Consider the following 21,073-nt stretch of genomic DNA (forward strand, 5'->3'; position numbering starts at 1 on the left):
ACCATTCTGTGAAGTCTTGGATCACAGCCAAGATCTTCAAAGACTTATTTTACCAGCACCTTGTCAAGGAGGTCACCCATTATCTGACAAATACACTGAGAATCCCACACAACCAGGTAAAGGCTGTCCTTATCTTGGACAATGCACCTGTGTATCCATCCGACAAGGAGTTGTGGCTGATAATGGCCACATTAGGTGCTTGTTTTGGCACCTAGTACTACTGCTGTCATCCATCCAATGGACCAAGGAATGATTGTGGCAACGAAGAGGCTGTACCGTCGGAAGTTCCTGGACGAGGTGATGGTTGCTCTTGAGGACGAGGACGACCGCAGGGAAGGACGGGACATGTGAGGCCAGGGGACTGTGGAAAACCTTTGCCACTACAACCTCAAGTCAGCCATCTACAACTGGGCCAGTGCATGGAGGGAAGTCATTGTCAAGACTCTGAAAGGTGGTTGGTCTCGTCTGCTTCTCGGAACTGATGTGGTGCACAACATTCTAGGTTTTGACATGGATGACTTCCATGTGCGTCTTTGTGTGGCTGGTGACGAGGTGGATGTGGACGAAGTGCGTGAGTGGTTGGACAACGACAAGGGCAAGCCTGGGTATCAGATCATTTTTGATATCGAGACTGGATCTTCAGTTGCAGGTACAAGTACCCAGCATGAAGATTCGGAAGAGGACACTACTCCAGCCTTCCCCAAGCTGAGCCCACTTTGGGAGCATGTCGAGTTCGTTCTGGAGTACCTTGAACACCAGGACTGCAACCGGGAGATGAGGTCCTGGGAATTGTGGAGGAAGTGTGCGCTTTTAGGTAGCGCATCATCACTCATCAGAATCGCTGTTCCTTACGTTAAACAACCAGTGACAATTTCTTCAGGCCCGTGACCCTCGCCATGCCCAGCCCTGGCTCCACACCACTGCCTCACCAAGCAAGGCCTTCCACCTCCGAGCCACAGCCAAGCACATCAGCCACAGTGGAGTCGTCACTGGACGTGAGTTTGCGGCTTTCTTCAGAATCATCTGCAGTGGATAGTCCATCACCACGTCCCAGCGATGTGCCTCTTGGCTGCCTGCAACACCTACTCTCGGGCTCTGACAGTGAATAAACAGCAAAAACTTGCCACTAGACCACTCGGGAATTTACAGTGTTGTGCAATGTCAAGAATAGAATGTACAGTGTTAAGAAATTAGAATTCAGAGTGCAAAGGATTAAGTGCAGAGTGCAACACACGTGAGTTTCAAGTGCAGTGCAAGTAAGAAAGGAATGTGCAGTGTTAAGAAATTGGAATTCCGAGTGCAAAAGGATTAAGTGCAGTGCAACACTGGATTACTGTACAGTCAACAAGAGTTCCACCTGGACCACCTAGTCGCGGGATAGGGCTAACGTGGCAACAGAGCGTGTGTGTGTGTTCGTGTGTACATGACCGAGAATTTATCGAATCATCAAGTTTCATCCTCTTTGCCGTCATGGTATTATGCTGTGATATTGGCTAATAAATACTGTGTGACTGGGATAATGAGCTGTGCACTATGCTGTTTATAAAGTCTGATTTATATAAAATAATTCTTTTATCTTGTAGCGTGAACCACGATAAAGGTTGAGTTGTGGTTCAGAAACAGTGAGCAAGTTCACCCATAAATGGCGTGATGTTTCTGAACCACAACTCAATCTGTATCGTGGTTCACGCTACAAGATCAGAGAAAAATTATTTTATACAAATCAGACTTTATAAATAGCATAGTGCACAGCTCATTATACCAATCACACAGTATTTATTAGCCAATATCACAGGATAATACAGTGACCACATAATAATATAATACGGCAAAGAGGATGAAGCTTGATGATTCGATACATTCTCGGCCATGTACACACACACACTCACACACGCTCTGTTGCCACGTTAGCCATATCCCGCGACTGGATGGTCCAGGTGGAACTCTTGTTGACTGTATGTGCTTCAGGTGCACCTTTGCACTGTCAGAGTCTGAGAGGAGGCAGGTTACTCTTCGCAATGACCACGGACGTATTGTAAGTACCCCGGATACTGCCAAATATTTTCCATACTCACCTCTAAATCCTCATTCTCTGGTTCCTTTTCATTTATCGCATGCTTTCTGTCCCTTATTTGTATGACCACGGTCATAAATAGGTGCTATGCATGTCCGGTAGCGAGTTATGCAGGTGGTTTTCTGAGTTGGGCTGGGTTAGGGTCCATAAGTATCTGTCCAGGAGGCATTTTCCCAAGTCCCAGACAAACCCAAATTCCGGACATGCCTTTGGCTCTGTTATGTCGGGTCTTGGAGGGATTACTATATATATATATATATATATATATATATATATATATATATATATATATATATATATATATATATATATATATATATATATATATATATATATATATATATATATATATATATATATATATATATATATATATATATATATATATATATATATATATATATATATACATACATATATATATATATATATATATATATATATATATATATATATATATACTGTATATATATATATATATATATATATATATATATATATATATGAAGCCTACATGGTACAGTGGTAAACTGTGCATTTTCGTACACTGGAGAGTGAGGGTTTGCGCCCCGCCAGGGTAAAAAAACTTTGGGAGCGTTCTCCTGGCCACGTACTGCTTTGTGGACACAAGGGGTGCTGTGGTTGAACCAGTGTCACTTACTGTAAAAGTAGCTTGCACCCAGTCGGATTGCACGGGCCGAATACACTTGGTTCACAGACTACACACACATACAAAGCCACTACAACACTACGATTACAATTACAAGCACTTCTCACCTTACATGCAATCTCTACCAGACAGCCTAAGCCACTTGGTAGAGATACATTGGCTGTATCGTCCCCACTTCGGTTGGGATACACCGGTCCTGCAGTGGATACTCAAACGGCTAATGATATATATATATATATATATATATATATATATATATATATATATATATATATATATATATATATATATATATATATATATATATATATTTTGTATATGTGTGTGTGTGAGTGTGTGTTTGTGTGTGTGTGTTGTGTGGTAACTGTAACCGTGGTAGTAGTGTTGCTAGTGGTGGACCGTGGAAAGTGGTAGACTAGTGGCATCATGGTAGATGTGCCTGGTGGTACTGGTAGACGGTAGTTGTGGTAGATGTCTGGTGTGCTAGTAGTGGTTATGGCGGTAGTGGTAGTTGTGGTAGCTGCTAGTTGGTAGTGGACTAGTGGTAGTACTAGTAACTACTAACCAGTAATGGTGGTAGCTGCCAAGCTGGTCAGTGGTAGTGGTGGTAGCCTGGTAGGTGGTGTCACTGGTGTGGTGTCGTGGTGTAGTGGTATTGGTGGTAGGTGGTGAGTGCCTGAGTGGTGACTGACTGACTGACGTCGTGGTGTGGTTGTGGTGGCATTGACAATTGTAGTGGTAGTGGTGGTATTGACATTTGTAGTGGTAGTGGTGGTATTGACAGTTGTAGTGGTAGTAGTGGTACTGGTAGTTGTGGTACTATTTAGGTCCTGGTGATTTTGGTGGGTGGTTCTGGTGTCTCGGTGTGGAAGTACCGGTAACTGGAAACTTCGTTGTGGTGACGATGTTGGTACTGGTGGTAGCCGGTACTCCACTAGTATGTTGGCAGTGATGTTGGCAGTGGTGACGTGATATGATACCACTGATATGGTGAGTAACTAGTAACTAATAAAGTCTAATTGTGGTAGGGTTAAAGGCAGGTATGGTAAAAATATAGCTAAAATATAGTAACATTAAATAATTAAAACCTAAAACAGATTAATAGAGAATGTTTAGTATACATGTACCTTTTTTTAAATGTTTTTGTAGTTATATTAACTACTTTGCGCAATAGCGCAAGTCACAATAAATGGAATGGATTTATATATGTTTTAATTACAGGTCAACCGCCAGCATGCCAAGGACATAGAAGACGTAAAGAAAGGTCAAGGATAAGGTCATCCCACCAATGGGCCACAGCCGCCACCACCCATTAGAGCAAGTACCAGGACTACTAGATTAAGTACAGAGTGATTGCCAGACTCAGAGCAGTGAGCACGACGTCTAGTGATGGTTTTACCATCCGTCTTTAACCTTTTCTGTATTTCTTCCCTTTGTTACTTTTATATAATAAAATGAAATGATTTTTTTTAAACTTTATTTAATACAAGTAATGGAGCAGCGGAGTAACGGAAACTTCCGTTTCTGTTATAAAGATGTAAATGTGTAACTGACAACGAAGTTAGTTTTTAGAGTAACGATGCCCACCAGTATATATATATATATATATATATATAGAGAGAGAGAGAGAGAGAGAGAGAGAGAGAGAGAGAGCCTCTGTGGTACAGTGGTAGAGTGTGCGTTTCATACACGGGTGGACCAGGGTTCGCGCCTCGCCAAGGTAATAAACTTTAGGAGTGTTTACCCGGACACGTACTGCATTGGCGGACACAAGGGGTGCTGTGGTTGAACCAGAGTCGCTTACTTTAAGTATGCTTGCACCCAGTCGGCTTGCGTGGGCCGATTACACTTGCTTCACAGACTACACTTACATCCAAAGCCACTACAATTACAGATACAAGCACTTCTCACCCAACATACAATCTCTATCAGACAGCCTAAGCCACTTGGTAGAGATACATTGGCTGTATCTTCCCGACTTCGGTCGGGATAGGCCGGACCTGCAGTGGATACTCAAACGGCTGATGTTGATGATTTTATATATATATATATATATATATATATATATATATATATATATATATATATATATATATATATATATATATATATATATATATATATGTATTACCTAGTAAGAAACATGACGTCTTCCATTAATTTTCTCCCCGAGGCGTCAGTGCCCCTGGGTGGTGAACCTCATCTCTATCGCTATCACCTAGGTATGAACCAAGGACAGCTAGTGCCAGCAAGGCTGTGTACACTCTCCGCAACACCTTACTCATCAAATGGTCCTGACACGTGGAGGAACAGACACAAGCAACAAAGGGGAGAGTTGCAGAGCGAAGATCTTGTCTGTACTCATTAATGGGTAGATTAGAAGGTGAAGAAGGGAGAGCAAGGGCATAAAGAGGTTAAGGAGAAGAAGAAGAAGAAAATGCATTACTTCCCTGATTTTCCTCCCACTTCAAATATTTGGGAGTTCCCTTAAGATCGTTTGCATAAACCCACTTACTTGCAGATGACATCAAATCTTTAATATCAAATTTGTTATCGTTACTAGATGTAAAGCGGTGTGGGCCTGTAAATTTGTCATTTCATTTAGAGCTATGAGTATATGAACGAGGAAATACTAAATCCCCAGTGTAAATGCTGATGCGTGGTGCAGAGTTATGCTGGCAGTGTAATATATCCTTTTTTGATGAGGACAGATTGTTCTTTATATACTGGAGTAATAATTTCTGGAAGTCTGTCAGTTTCACTTTCACATAATGATCCAAGGAACAGATGAGACTAAGTTTTGATGATAGCACTGAAAAGGGGAAAGTTTTTCAAATCCATAAAAGACAAGGAATGGAGTTTCGCCAAAGGATTTACTGATGGAGATATTGATTCGAGCAGCTACTTGGGGTATCCAGTCATCGCAACAGGTGCTTTGAGATCCTCAGTACCTCAGGCACCCCAACATCTTACAATTTTGCCTTTTGACCAGGACATTGGAAGCCGGATAGTTAGATTTAACATTAAATTTACTGATGTTATACTGATTAAAAATCTCAACAAGAAGACTTTTTTTTTTTTTTTAACTCTGAGCCATTATTGATAATAATAGTGAATGGAGTAGTTAATGAACAAACAACATAATGAAGACACGCGCAACACTCTTAGCAGTCTTGTCTTGGAGAGCTACGAGAATACAGTGACTTGAGAAAGTCTGCACCAGACTCAGTAAGAGGCAATTTTTGGAGGTCAATAGAAACAGTTTCTCATGGACGTGATGGAACTGGATATTGTAAGAGTGGAGCAGTTAATCCAGCTGACCCGCTATGACGATTACATGGAACACAGGAATCACAGTGAACATTGATATCTTTACGCATAGTATGCCAATAAAATGAAGGATGCGCTTGATTCAAACACAGATCGTTTCCCACATGGGATTCATAAGGTGTGTTATGGATGATGTGCCGTACTGCAGGTATAAGTCAGTGGGAACAACGAGTTGACATACCTCACTGTTAGGTATGTCCCTACTGGCAAGGGATGTCTTCCTATGTGCGATATCATTGTCTAATATGAGATCATCTACTGGCACTGGCAGAGCAGGTAAAGTCGAAGCATCTCCTGACTCTAAGACGTAAATAGCCTTAGACCACAGAGGATCTGTGAGCTTACATACATAAACAACCTCTGAGGTTATAGTGGGGTAAGGAACTTCACTTTGTTTATATGGTGAGACTGCCGCGTTATATGATGTGAAAGAGCATCTGCAACTAATTAGAATTTACTATGCACATACTCAAAGGCTGGGTTGAAGTCTTGGATAATAACTGACCATAGTGCTAAACTTCTAGTAAGAGTTCTTCCTTTGAATAAATCACAGAGTGAGAGACGATCTATTTAGATAAGCACCAGATATCCGAAGATTGTCTCTGAAATATTTGAGAGACCAAACAACTGCTCCCAGTCAGTGACAGAAGTTACGCTCAGCAGCACTGAGGGCACGAATGGCACACACTATTATACGATTCCTCTTTGCATGCTCAACTTGCATCATTACTCCGCCAAGGCCTACCCATGATTCATCTGTACGAAGAATTTCTTTTAATTAAGGAATGCCAGGACTGGGGCATTAATAAGTACTATCTTCAGTTTTTCAAAGGCATAAGACTGGTCATTAGTCCAAACAAAATGTCAAATTTTCATAAGAAATTTAGTAAGAGGGGCGGCGATCTGTGCATAACGTTGAATAAATTTCCTATAGTAGTCACTCAATCCAAAGAAACTCCTTACATCGTCAGTACTGGCAAGTTCTGGAAAGTTAGAATCTGCCTTAACTTCCTCTTGTGAGGTATTAATTCACTTAGCGTCGACTACATGTCAAAAAAAAAAAAAAAAAAAAAAAAAAAAAAAATATATATATATATATATATATATATATATATATATATATATATATATATATATATATATATATATATATATATATATATATATTCTCTTAACCAAGAAGTTGCATTAACTGAACTTAACCTTTAGACCTGCCATCTAGGGGCGATCAAAAACTTGCTGTATTTTATCAAAATGGTAAGGTATTTACTCTCTCTTCTGGTGTCATCTACATAAGCAAAAAGTGAATGAGCTATCATACTACTGAATACAGAATGGATAATCCCCATGAAAATCTGTACACCATGGGAAGTGGTGTGTGGGGTGAAGAGAAGACGAAAGGGGGTGCAAGGGACATCATGGTGGAATGAAGAGGTGAAACAGGCTGTGGCACAGAAGAAGAAGAAAGCATATAGAGAGTGGATGAGAAACAGGGGTGTGGAGGAAGCTGAGAGACAGAGGAAAGAGTTATATGTAGAGAGAGAGAGAGAGAGGTTAAAAGATTAGTATGAGAGAGTGGGAAGATAGTGGATGAGTAATTTGGAAGGAATTTGGGTGTAAATTGGAAAGAATGTAAGAAAATGTTCATGAAAGAGGTAGTGATAGTTAGACAGGGTTATAAAGAAGCAGGTCGGGGAGTGAAAGATAAAAATGGTGTATTGCTAGTGGAGAAGGGAGAAAAACTGAGCAGATGGAGAGGACCCTTTAAGGAACTGTTGAACATAGAGGTTAAAGTAATGCGAATATATGTGGCTGGGGAATGGCTGGGAGGAGGATGGAAGTGAGAAGAGAGGAAGGAATAAGTAACATGGAAGTAGTGGAGGGAATGAAGAAAGTCAAAATTAGGAAAGCTCCAGATTTGATGGAGTATGTGGTGAAATGCTGATGCATGGGGAAGAGACAGTAGTAGAATGGATATATAGTATGTGCAAATTGGCCAAGAAAGAAGGTAAAGTCCCGGAGGACTGGAAGTCAGGTATTATTATTCCCCTGTACAACGGAAGAGGGGAAAAAGACGTGTGTGGTAATCATAGGGGCATTTGTCTTCTTAGCGTAATAGGAGACGTATATCGTAGGATATTATGGAGAGAGTTAGAGAAATAACAGAGAAATTAGTTGGAGCAGAACAGGGAGGGTTTACTAAGGGAAGAGTTTGTGTAGATCAGAAATTAGTTCATAGGTTTTTAGTGGAAACGTTTCTAGAGAAAGCAAAGGTGTTGTATGCAGCCTTTACGGGTTAGCAGAAAGCTTATGACAGGGTGGATAGACAAGGAATCTGGAAGGTATTAAGAATTATTGGAGTAAATGGGATGTTGTTCAATGCTGCGAGGAGTATGTATGAGGGGGCTAAGGCTGCAGAGCGTGTGGTTAGTGAAAGGAGCGAATTGTTCTGTTTGAATGTTGGATTGAAACACGAATGTGTCACGTTCCCATGGTTGATCAAGTTGTGTATGGATGAGGTTATAAAAGAGATACAAAGTAGTGCAGTGGATAGTGGAGCGACCCTAATAAGAGAGGGCAGCGTTTGGAAACTCCAAGTACTATTGTTTGCAGATAATACTGTTCTGTTAAATGTAGACGAAAGAGAACGGTAAGGTTTGGTGAATGAGCTGAGGAGTGTTTGTAAGAAACGGAATCTAAAGGTGAATGTATGGAAGAGTAAAGTTATGGTCTTTGAGAGAAGTGAAGTCAGTGAATGTACAGTGAGGCTGGATGAGGAAGAAATGGAAAATGTAAGTGAGTTTAAGTACTTGAGTAGTTGATGAATAAGGATAGAAGTTTGGAGCTAGGGTTAAGTGAACAGGGAAGAAATATTGCAGGTTCTTTTAAAGCAGTGATAAGGAAACGGGAAGTGAGCATGGAAGTAAAAAATTTCCTGCATAACACCATTCTGATACTAACTCTAACGTATGGAAATGAAGTTTGGACCTTGTTGGAAGGACACAAACCAAGAGTGAGAGCATGCATATGAGTTACTTGAGAGGTGCATGGGGATTTACGAGGACAGAAAGACTAACAAATGAGAAAGTGGAGGAGCGTTGTGGTGTGGATGTGGATGTGACAGAAAGCGTTAGGAGAAATACAATGAGTTAGTTTGGCTATCTGTAGAGGATGGAGAGCAAGTGACTAACGAAGTGAGTGTATGCGAGTGAGGTGGAAGGGGGGAGAGGGAGGGGGAGGCCGAGGATGAGATGGAGGGATGGAGTGGAGAGGTATATGAATAAGGGGGATGTGAGCTAGGAGCATGGCAGTGAAATAGAGTTGAACAGGGCGACATGGACACGATTTGTTTGCGGCCACCCCTTACGGGTTTCAAGCGTCTGGCAATTATACATATATATATATATATATATATATATATATATATATATATATATATATATATATATATATATTGCCAGACGCCTCAATACCGTTCGGGACGGCCAAAAACAGATCGCCTCCACGTCGTCCTGTCCGCTGCCATTTCACTGCCCTGCTCCCAACTCACACACCCCTCTCTCATATACCTCTCCACCCCATCCCTCCATCTCTTCCTCGGCCTCCCCCTCCCTCTTCCTCCCTCCATCTCACTCACATACACTCTCTTCGTCAGTCTTTCACCTTCCATCCTCTCCACATGGCCAAACCACCTCAGTGTAATCCTCCTAACGCTTCCTATCACATCCATATCCACACCACAACGCTCCTTTATATTCTCATTTGTCAACCTGTCTCTCCTTGTGACTCCACAGACTCCTCTTAAATAACTCATTTCCACTGCTCTCACTCCTGATTTTGTCCTTCCAGCAAAGTCCAAGCTTCACTTCCATACGTTAGAGTTGGTATCAGAAAACTGTCATGTAGTAACCTTTTCACTTCCATGCTCACTTCCCTGCTTCTTATCACTGCTTTCAAGGAACCAGCAACCTTTCTTCCCTGCTGCACCCTTTCTAGCGATTCACTCTCCAAACCTCCATCCTTACTCATCACACTACTCAGGTACTTAAACATACTCACATTCTCTAATTCCTCACCATCCAACCTCGCTGTACATTCACTGACTTAACCTCTCTCAAAGATCATCACTTTACTCTTCCCTACATTCACCTTTAGATTTCATTTCTTACACACTCCCAAACTCATCCATCAAGCCTTGCAGCTCTCCTTCGTCTTCACTCAACAACACAGTATCATCTGCAAACAACAGAACAGGGAGTTTCCAAACACTACCCTCTCTCACCAGGGCCACTCCAACATCCACTACCCTACCTTGTACCTCATTTATTACCCCATCCATGTACAGATTGAACAACCATGGAGACATGACACATCCCGGTTTCAACCCAACCTTCAAAGAGAAAAATTCACTCAGTTCACCATCCACACGCACTGCAGCCTTAGCACCATCATACATACTCTTCACAGCATTCAAGAACATCCCATCTACTCCATATATTCTAAATACTTTCCACAATCCTTGTCTATCCACCCTTTCACATGCTTTCTCTAAATCTATGAAAGCTGCATACAACTTCTTTCCCCTCTCTAGAAACTTTTCCACTAAAGGTCTAAGAATGAACATCTGATATACACAACCTCTTCTCTTCCTATAGCCTCCCTGTTCTTCTCTAACTAATTCCTCTGTTCTTTCTCTAACTCTGTCAATAAGTATCCTACCATACACTTTTCCTATTATACTAAGAAGACAAATGCCCCTATGATTACCACACACTTCTTTTTCTCCTTTCCTTTGTACAAGGGAATAATTATACCTGATTTCCAATTCTCCGGGACTCTACCTTTCTCCCAGGCCAATCTGCACATTTTCCACATCCATTCAGCAAACCCTTTTCTGTATCCTCCTACTTTCTCTATACTCATTTCAAAGCCAAAGGTGGTTGTTGTGTATATATACGCAACAACTTATCTTGCTCTAGTGTTCCTGAACTCGATTCTTCTGAATTCTCTACACTCTGGCTTCAGCTTTCCTATCATTCTCTGACTAAATATATCTGTGCAGTTTACTTATCCCCTAATTCTACTATCAAAAATTCTTCGACTATCTTACTTCTACGATGGAACACATTCTATCCATTTCTCCTTTCTCTGAAATCTCCACTCTAGGAGATTTCAATGTTCACCACCACCTTTGGCTCTCCTTTTCTTTCACTGATCCATCTGGTGAACAAACCTACATCTTTTCTATCCTTAATGACCAAGAGCAGCTTGTACAGCACCCTACCCATATCCCTGACCGCCTTGGAGAGAGCTCCAACATACTTGACCTCTTCCTCACAACTAATCCTTCTGCTTACTCTGTTAATCTTTTCTCTCCGTTGGGCTCCTCCGATCACAACCTTATTACCTTAACCTGTCCTATCATTCTGGTACGGCCTGTGAACCCTCCAGGGAAACGTCGTCTGTGGCATTTTGGAGCCGCGGACTGGGAGGCCCTCAGGCAGTACTTCTTTGATTTTCCCTGGAATGATTATTGCTTCCATGGCCGTGAGCCATCTGAGTGTGCCTTGCGCATTACGGAGGTTATTCTCTCTGGCATGGAAGCATACATTCCTTTCTCATATCCTTTGACTAATGCAAGAAAGTCTTGGTTTAATCAAGCTTGTTCTAATACTGTCCGCAACAAGGAGAGGGCCTATAAAAGGTACCGGAGCCAACCCACCCCTGAATCACATCATCTTTACGTTTCTGCTCGGAATCGTGCCAAGTCTGTTCTTCGCTCTACTAAAAATAATCGGATCTTGAATTTGGCTTTCTATTGTATTTTGTTTTTCTCTTGGAGGGAACTGTTAGTGCAGGCTCATGGCCTTTGGTTCCTTCTTCCTCGCATAAAAAAAAAAAAAAAATCTACTACTATCTCTCCCCTGTGCTTCAGCATTTCACCACACACTCCATCAATTCCTGAGGCTTTCCTTAATTTAACTTTCTTCATTGCTTCCACAACTTCTAACTGATTTCTTCCTGTCTTCTCACCTCCCTCCTTCTCCCAGCCATTCCCCAGCCACTTATACTCGTATTACTTCCATCCTCTATATTCAACAATTCCTTAGTGTTCTCTCCATCTACTCACTTTTTCTCCCTTCTCCACTAGTAATCTGCCATTTTTATCATTCACTCCCCTGCTAACTTCACTTCCACCCTGTCTTACTTTTTTCACCTCTTTCCAGAACATTTTCTTACAGTCCCTCCACTTTACCTTCAAGTTCCTTCCAAATTCCTCATCCACTCTCATCTTTCTCTTACTAATCTTTTCACCTCTCTCTTTCCTTCTACATATAACTCTCTCTCCCGCCTCTCAACTTCTTCCATGCCCCTATTTCTCATCCATTCCTTGTATGCTTTCTTCTTTTGTGCCACTGCCTGTCTCACCTCTTCAGTCCACCATGCTGTTCTTTGCACACCCCTCCGTCTTCTCTTCATCCCACACACCATATCACATGCTGCACATATTTCTTCTGTGAATATGTGAATATATATATATATATATATATATATATATATATATATATATATATATATATATATATATATATATATATATATTGTTTGTGCAAAACTGTTACTTTACTTTTAATGGTTCTTACTTTAAACAAGTCGACGGAGTGGCTATGGGAAATCCTCTTGGACCCAGCCTTGCTAATGCTTTTTTAGCTCATCACGAATCTATATGGTTAAAGGATTGTCCCACCTATTTTAAGCCACTTTATTGCAAACGCTACGTGGATGACACGTTTGCCATTTTTAGGTCCCCGTCTCATGTGCCCTTGTTTTTGGATTATTTAAATTCTAAACATAAAAAAATACAGTTTACCTGTGAAACGGAGCAAAATAATAAACTCCCCTTTTTAGATATTTGCATAGAGAGAACAGAAGGAACTTTTACAACGTCAGTATACAGGAAACCTACATTTACAGGATTAACTACTAATATATATATATATATATATATATATATATATATATATATATATATATATATATATATCACATCTTTTATACGTTTCTGCCTAGAATCGTGCTAAGTCCGTTCTTCTCTCTGCTAAAAATAATTTCATCCATACTAAATGCTCTCAACTCTCCAACTCGAATTCTTGCTTCTTCTGGCACCTTGCCAAAAACCTTTCTAACACCTTTAACTCATCATCCTTCCCTCCTCTTTTCTACTCTGGTGGCTCTGTAGCTATTTCTTCTACTGATAAAGCAGATCCCTTCGCTCAGACTTTCTCCTCCAGTTCCACCTTAGACGATTTCGGTGCTGTTCGTCCATCACTTCCCCCCTCTGACTTCCTCATGGCTGACATTAAAATTTCTTCAGCTGATGTATTTTCTGCCATCACTGGCCTTAATACTAACAAGGCATATGGGCCTGATGGAGTCCCTCCTGTTGTCCTCAAGAACTGTGCTTCTGTGCTTACACCCTGCCTAGGTAAACTCTTTCGCCTATGTCTATCAACTTGTACCTTTCCTTCTTGATGGAAGTTTGCTCTCATTCATCCAGTCCCAAAGAAGGGTGACCATTCCCAACCCTCTAACTATCGTCCAATTGTTTTAACATCCTGTAACTCAAAAGTTTTCGAGTCAGTTCTTAATAGAAAAATTTTAAAACATCTTTCCTATCACAACTTTCTTTCTGATCGTTAGTATGGGTTCCGTCAAGAACGCTCCACTGGCGATCTTGTCACCTACCTTTCAGACTCCTGGTCATCCTCCTTTCGGGACTTTGGCGAAAGCTTTGCCATTGCACTTGACATCTCAAAGGTTTTCGATAGAGTCTGGCATAAATCTTTAATTTCCCAACTGCCCTCTTGCGGTTTCTATCCTTCTGTCTGTGCCTTCATCTCTATCTTCCTTTCTTGTCGTTCTATAGGCCCTATTGTAGACAGCCATCATTCTTCTCCTAGATCTATCAACAGTGGTGTTCCTCAGGGCTCTGTCCTATCACCAACTCTCTTTGTTTTATTCATCAATGACCTTTAAGCTGGGCATCAAACCCTATCCACTCATACGCTGATGACTTCACCTTTCACCTTTCCATTCGGTTCCCGCAACGTCCATCTCAGCAGTTGCTTCAACAAACAAGGGATGAGGCTATGGCACACCTAATGTCTGACTTGGCTCGTATTTCCGACTGGGGTAAAAGTAATCTGATTGTTTTTAATGCATCAAAGACTCTGTTCTTACACCCATCAACCCGACAAATTCTTCCACAGGTGTACCCACTAATGTTTAATAATATTCAGCTTAATCCTGCGTCATCCCTGAATGTACTTGGGGTTTCATTCACTCGGGACTTATTTTGGAAAAATCATATGACATCTCTTGTAAAATCTGCTTCCAAGAGATTAGGTGTGCTAAGCCGACTCCATTCCTTCTTTATTCCTACACAGTTGTTGACTCTATACACGGGTTTTATCCACTCCTGTGTAGAGTACAACTCTTATGTGTGAAGATGTTCCCCACATACAGCTCTTCTCAATAGGGTGGAGTCAAAGGCTTTTCATCTCATTAACTCATCTCCTCTTTCTGGCTCCCTTCAACCTCTGTCTCTTCGCCGCACTGTTGCATCTTTATCTCTTTTCTATCGCTACTTCAATGGTCATTGCTCCTCTGAACTGTCTGTTTGCATCCCTCCACCTCTATGATGGGAGCATAGCACCCATCTAGCAGCAAACTCTCATCCATTTTCTGTCCAACTCTCTAATGCAAGAGTTAGCCATTACTCCCAGTCTTCATTTATGCAACAAGTCAACTCTGGAACTGTCTCCCTCTGTCTGTATTTCCTGCTTCCTATGATCTCCAGTCTTTCAAACGCAGTGTGTCCACTGTCCAGGCATCTGGAAATGATCGGATCTTGAATTTGGCTCTCTCTTGTATTTTGTTTTTCTCTCGGAGGGAACAGTTATTGCGGGCTCATAGCCTTTGGCTCCTTCTTCCTTACATAATATATATATATATATATATATATATATATATATATATATATATATATATATATATATATATATATATATATATATATATATATATATATATATATATATGAAAAGAAAGAATTAGTGGTATAGGCTTTCTTTTTAACAGAAAGCTTGTAGAGAACATTGTTAAATTCAGCAGTGTTTCTGACAAAGTAGCATAGATAGAATTTTGGACTTGGAAAAAGGTACACTTTGAAAGTGTACAAGCATATGCACCGACTTCTCAAAGCTCTGATGATGAATTAGAAACATTCCATGACAACATCTCCCACATTGTGGAAGAAGAAAATACTAGATGCACTACTGTCATGGGAGACTTCAATGCTAATGTTGGCAAATCGAAAAATGGAGAAACATGTATGGGAGAATGCGGAGTGGGAGAAAGGAGTGACAGAGGTGAAATGGTAAATTTTGAAGAAATGTATAACATAAGAATAATGAGCACATTCTTTCGCTAAAGAACGGGGAGAAAGTGGACCTGGATAAGTCCAAATGGAAAAATAAAATATGAAATCAACATTATAGCAGATAAGAATAGTACGTTCATAAATGTCATACTTATCTACAAAGTAAATATAGGAAGTGACTATAAAGAAGTGACCAAAGAGTGGTGGTCATCATAGCGGGATTTTATTACAGAAATGAAAGAAGCAGACTAAAAATAAAACGATATGCCCATTAAAAGTAAGTGAAAGCAAAGCAGCCTTTCAGTTCGAAATAACGAACAGATTTCAGGCTCTAAAGCCTGTGTCCCATATTCAAGTTTATCTTCGAGAACGGCCACGATCACCACGATCTTACCTTCGAGGTATGATCTTGGTGAAACGCCACGATCATACCTCAAACGGTAGGCCTAAATGGCCATTTCACGACAGTCACGTTAGTGCTAAGGCACATAAAGACATTGCTACGGCATCCCACGACACCCTACGGACGAGTCACGTTATCCTGACGACACACTACGATCATCTTTCAGTTAAAAAATAAAGGTCACTTTGACCAAGTCACGCCAAGACATCACCACGTAGCATGTTGTAAGATGTCGTAGCTTGTCTTAGGTATAACTGCCTGTCGTAGGTAAAACTTCGTGTGTCGTAGCGGATTTTCGGGACCGGTCTCCAAGTTATTGCTACGACACGTCAAGTCACACCTAACGACAAGCTACGACAAGCTAAGACTCGCTAAGACACGCTAAGTCACAGCTAAGACAAATGACGTTACCGTCATGACATGTCACCTTCTCCTCCTTGCCGGCGCCCATGCCGACAATTTTTGAACATTACAAAAATTGTCGTAGCTCACCAAGAACCGCGAAGAATGATCAAGTTCTCCACGTCAGCACTACGTCATCGCTAAGTCACTCCACGTTACTCATGATGACATGCGGCGACACAAGAAGACATGAAGATCGTGGCGTATCGTGGGAAAATTCCTGACGATGGGACAGGCCTACGTTAAGTTGAGTGTGATACTGTTAAGCTGAATGATAGACTAACAAAAGTGCTAAGAGAATCAGAGGAGGTTGTAGAGAAAGTTAATACAAACAAAGGCTACAAGTATTCAAAAATGACCCTTGAGCTCATGAAAAGAAAAAAAGGAGATGAAATTAAAAACAGAGAAAGATGAGATAGAAAGAGTGGAATTAAATAAGGTTATCAACAAGATACAGAGAAAAAAAAATGAAAGAGAAACATGGACCAGATCAAAGAAACCATAACAACAGCAAAAAGTCTGAAGTAAGTCCGACATAAAATGGCACTAGGAAAGCAACAAATTATATAACTGAAAGACGAAAACGCAGAAGTCATTAAATGCGGAGATAGGATTATGAAGAGAGTTGAAGAATTTTACAAATGACTATGCATCAAAGACAATAGTACCTACAGCTGACTATTCAGCTGACATATGCGAAATACCAGAGGTATCACCAGATGAAATAAACAATTAAATGTAGGAAAAGAGGGAAGGCCCCAGGAGAAGATGGAATTGTAGCACATTTACTGTCGGACGAAGGAGTAGAAGTACAAAAAAAAAAAAAAAACTCTCCCGCCCATTACATAAAGAAGAAAATTCCGAAATATGGTGGAATGCAATAGGCACAATGCTTTGCAAATAAGGCGACTCAAAACATCTTAGTAACTATTGACTCATTAGCTTATTACTAATTAGTTACCGACTTCTCACTGAAGTCCATGCAAACAATAACAAAAAAATTACGAACCAGATAAACAAAATAATTCTGGAAGAAAAGCAACCTCTTGGACAGGCAGGATTCCGAAGCAGGTATTCAACTACTGATCATCTACACACAATGAAGCAGCTAACTGAGAAAACTACTGAATATAATAAACCACTGTGTTTAGGTCTTGTTGAGTCTTTCGAATCAGAGGAGCATATAGAAATGACGAATTCATTGCAGGAACAAGGAGTAACTGAGAACATTGTAAAACTGCTCGAAAGCATAAAGAAGGAACTGCTAAAGTTAAATCAAAGAATTGGAAAAAAAAAGAAAAAAAGATCGAGATGAGCTTGCTTTGGGGAGATCCAGTTTCACTAAAATTATTTGCAGCATGCCTGAAAAGTATTCTCAGGAAGCTACACTGGGAGAACAAAGGAATGAACATAGATAGAGAAGACCTAAGCCATTTAAGACTTCCAGATGACACTGTTCTAATCTCAGAAACAACAGAGACATTTGCAAGAAATTGTAAATGACCTATATAAAGTCTCAGATTAGAGTTAAAGATAAACCAGAATAAAACTAACTTTTAATCCAAACACACCTAATAGTGTCATCACAATACACGGAGAAATTCTTGAAGAAGTCGAGAAGTACACTTACTTGGCACAAACACTACAGCTACCGAAAAACAATTATATCGAATTAAAAAGACACGTTTCAGTTGAATGGAAAGCTTTCAGTTAACGAAGAGACATCATGAAAAGTACTTTGCCAGTACGTATCGCTACTTCAATGGTCACTGCTCCTCTGAACTGTCTGCTTGCATCCCTCCACCTCTACGACGGATGTGTAGCACCCGTCTAGCAACAAACTCTCATCCCTTTTCTGTCCAGCTTTCTAATGCAAGAGTTAATCGTTACTCCCAGTCCTTCATGTATGCAACAGGTCAACTCTGGAACTGTCTCCCTCTGTCTGTATTTCTTACTTCTTATGATCTCCAATCTTTCAAACGCAGTATGTCCAGGCATCTCGAAATGAACGGATCTTGACTTTGGCTCTCTTTTGTACTGTTTTTTTTTTTCTTGGAAGGAGCGGTTTGAGGGCTCCTGGTTTTTGGTTCCTTCTTTCTTGCATTAATATTAATTACTGTGCTCCAATCGGATTGAGCCGGTGAAGGTTTATATCCAAGGGATGGTTGGTCACGTAATGCCACTCAGGGATGAGTGAGGTTGGTCACTCTTATCTTAAATGTCAGGACCAACTGCCTAGCTCCGGGCTCCTACGCTCCTCATAGGGCAATATAGGATTGGATGATGAATGAAAAATGAATGATATATATATATATATATATACCTGGCCCCGCCAGGGTCATAAACTTTGGGAGTGTTCACCCGGCCACGTACTGCATTGGCGGACACAAGGGGTGCTGTGGTTGAACCAGTGTCGCTTACTATAAAGTATGCTTGCACACAGTCGGCTTGCGCGGGCGGATTACACTTGGTTCACAGACTACGCACATATCCAAAGCCACTCCCACACTACAATTACACTTACAAGCACTTCTCACCCAACATACAATCTCAGCCAGACAGCCTAAGCCACTTCGTAGAGATACATTGGCTGTATCGTCCCGACTGCGGTCGGGATAGGCCGGTCCTGCAGTGGATACTCAAACTTCTGCTGATGGTGTGTATATATATATATATATATATATATATATATATATATATATATATATATATATATATATATATATATATATATATATATATATATATATATATATATATATATATAACAAACGTATAATTCCAGCCATGATGTACCATTGTGAGACCTGGAAACTGACAAAATCAATAGGAAACCATCTAATCCGTTATCAAAGAGCAGTTAAAAGGTAAATGTTGGAAATATCTTCAAGAGACTGGAAAACATAAATTTGGGTGAGAAAGGAAACTAGTCAAAGACAACATAGAACTTTTAAAAGAGGAGATGTGGAGGTGAACAGGTCACGTAGCAAGAACAAGGGATAACCGATGGAGCAATAGGCTGACTTACTGGACTTTAAAAAATTGTAAACATAGCAGAAAAAGGTCAGACAGGAGAAGGAGAGATGAGTTTCATAAGTTTGCAGGCAAAACTTGGCAGAGACTGGCTTAGTTGAAGCAACTCGTGGATGGGGGAGGCCTTTGTTCAACAGTAGACTTGGAAATGGCTGATTATATATATATATATATATATATATATATATATATATATATATATATATATATACGTGGAAAATTTTTTTACTCTTAAACCAGGTATCGAATCAGGGCTCTTAGATAAGAACCAGACACTCTGTCACTATACCACAGCGAAATAAAAAGTTAAAGTACCCGAATTCTATGAAGAACTAGGAAAATCCACATCAGGAAAACATATTTCAAATTAAACTCAGATGATGAAATATTTCAAAGTCACCTTGAATTTTGCTTAGTCCCAGGCAACTCGGCAAGTGACAGCTGTTTTAATCTACCCTCGCCAGCACAAGCGCCTTTCTCTATGTTGGAGAAACACACATTACATGTGCGTACGTATGTGGAAAGTTTATTTTTTATACTCTAGCCAAGAGTCGAACCCGGATCTACTGTCACTTGTCGAGATGCGTGGGACCAAACAAAAATCCCCGTGACTGGATGCCATATTTACCTTTCTCCTCTCAGTTAACAAAGGCACCATGGAAGGCTCCATATCATCCCGTTATTGGCTTCTATGGTAACCACCCAGGTATAAATGGTTTACTGCGTAACAGGACACGACTAAAGTGTTGTTCAGTGTATCACCTAAATGCAACACTACATTGAGAGAACGAAGGATGGGCACCTGCACAACCACTATGGCATCGTAAGTAAGTGTTTCTTCTCCGGTTGTTATATTTTTGCAACAAGGCAATTCTGTATCTCAGTTTGCCTTACCTGTGCTCTTATTTTCATTATTATATTTATAAATTATAAACCCTGAAAATATGATTCAAGATACTTAAAAAAAAATAAAAAAAATAGGCACAGTAAATGAGACAAATAAGAGTCAGCAAGCATAAGACGACAAAAACACTTCTCAGCAAACTGAATCATAGAAATTATGTATTCACCACTGTTCATAGTTTGTCGGAATAGAAGATTCGGCAAGTAGTTGGTCAGTTCCGTATGGTTGTTTGTTTGTCTGCCTTCTACAGGTCACAATTTTGCGCTAATCGTTCTAAAAAATAATAATAATAATAAATCAGATGGTAGATATCCATCAACCCTTGAAGCCTACTGTTTTTCATCGAAATCAGTCAAAGGCTTTAGGCTTGGTGGGGGTTGAACCCCTCAAAGGCCTTGGGTATGGAAATCGTCGGGACCCAGTGTCAGGCCAGGGCACCATTTTTTCTAATTTCGAAAATCGATTTTTTTTTTTACCAGAATAAAGAGAAACGTCTGGCTCACCATGCAATGCAATTTACAGCTTCTGAAAACCATCCTGTGGTTTCCAATGATGCAAGAACAATCTCGTCAATGACTGCCTAAACTAAGCAGACCCATGACTGCCAACACACCGGTGAAAACTAAGCAGACATTCAGATCCTTCTGGCAAACACTCTGCCTATGGTAGTGTATTATTTTAGTTTGTTTGCTTTTTGTTTGTCCTTAAGATAGCTTTGAAAGTTACTGATGGACTTCAATGATTTGTTGTTGATGCATGGGTATTAGGACAATGATGAGTTGCATCAATCCAGGTGGTGATCAGATTTTGTGTTC

General features: G+C 40.4%; 1 protein-coding gene across 1 annotated transcript in view; it reads left to right on the forward strand.

Annotated features, from left to right (window-relative positions):
* Nucleotides 1-510: 510 nt before the first annotated feature.
* LOC145405500 (uncharacterized) overlaps nt 511-21,073 on the forward strand; it is a 128,202-nt gene continuing 107,639 nt past the window's right edge. The window contains exon 1 of the mRNA XM_080276848.1: nt 511-814. Within this exon, the coding sequence (XP_080132974.1) occupies nt 511-814 (304 nt within the window). The remainder of the gene's footprint in view (nt 815-21,073) is intronic.

Source organism: Coenobita brevimanus, chromosome 67, assembly GCF_032717465.1.
Source record: "Coenobita brevimanus isolate Jiangsu-jjx chromosome 67, ASM3271746v2, whole genome shotgun sequence".
Taxonomy (NCBI): domain Eukaryota; kingdom Metazoa; phylum Arthropoda; class Malacostraca; order Decapoda; family Coenobitidae; genus Coenobita; species Coenobita brevimanus.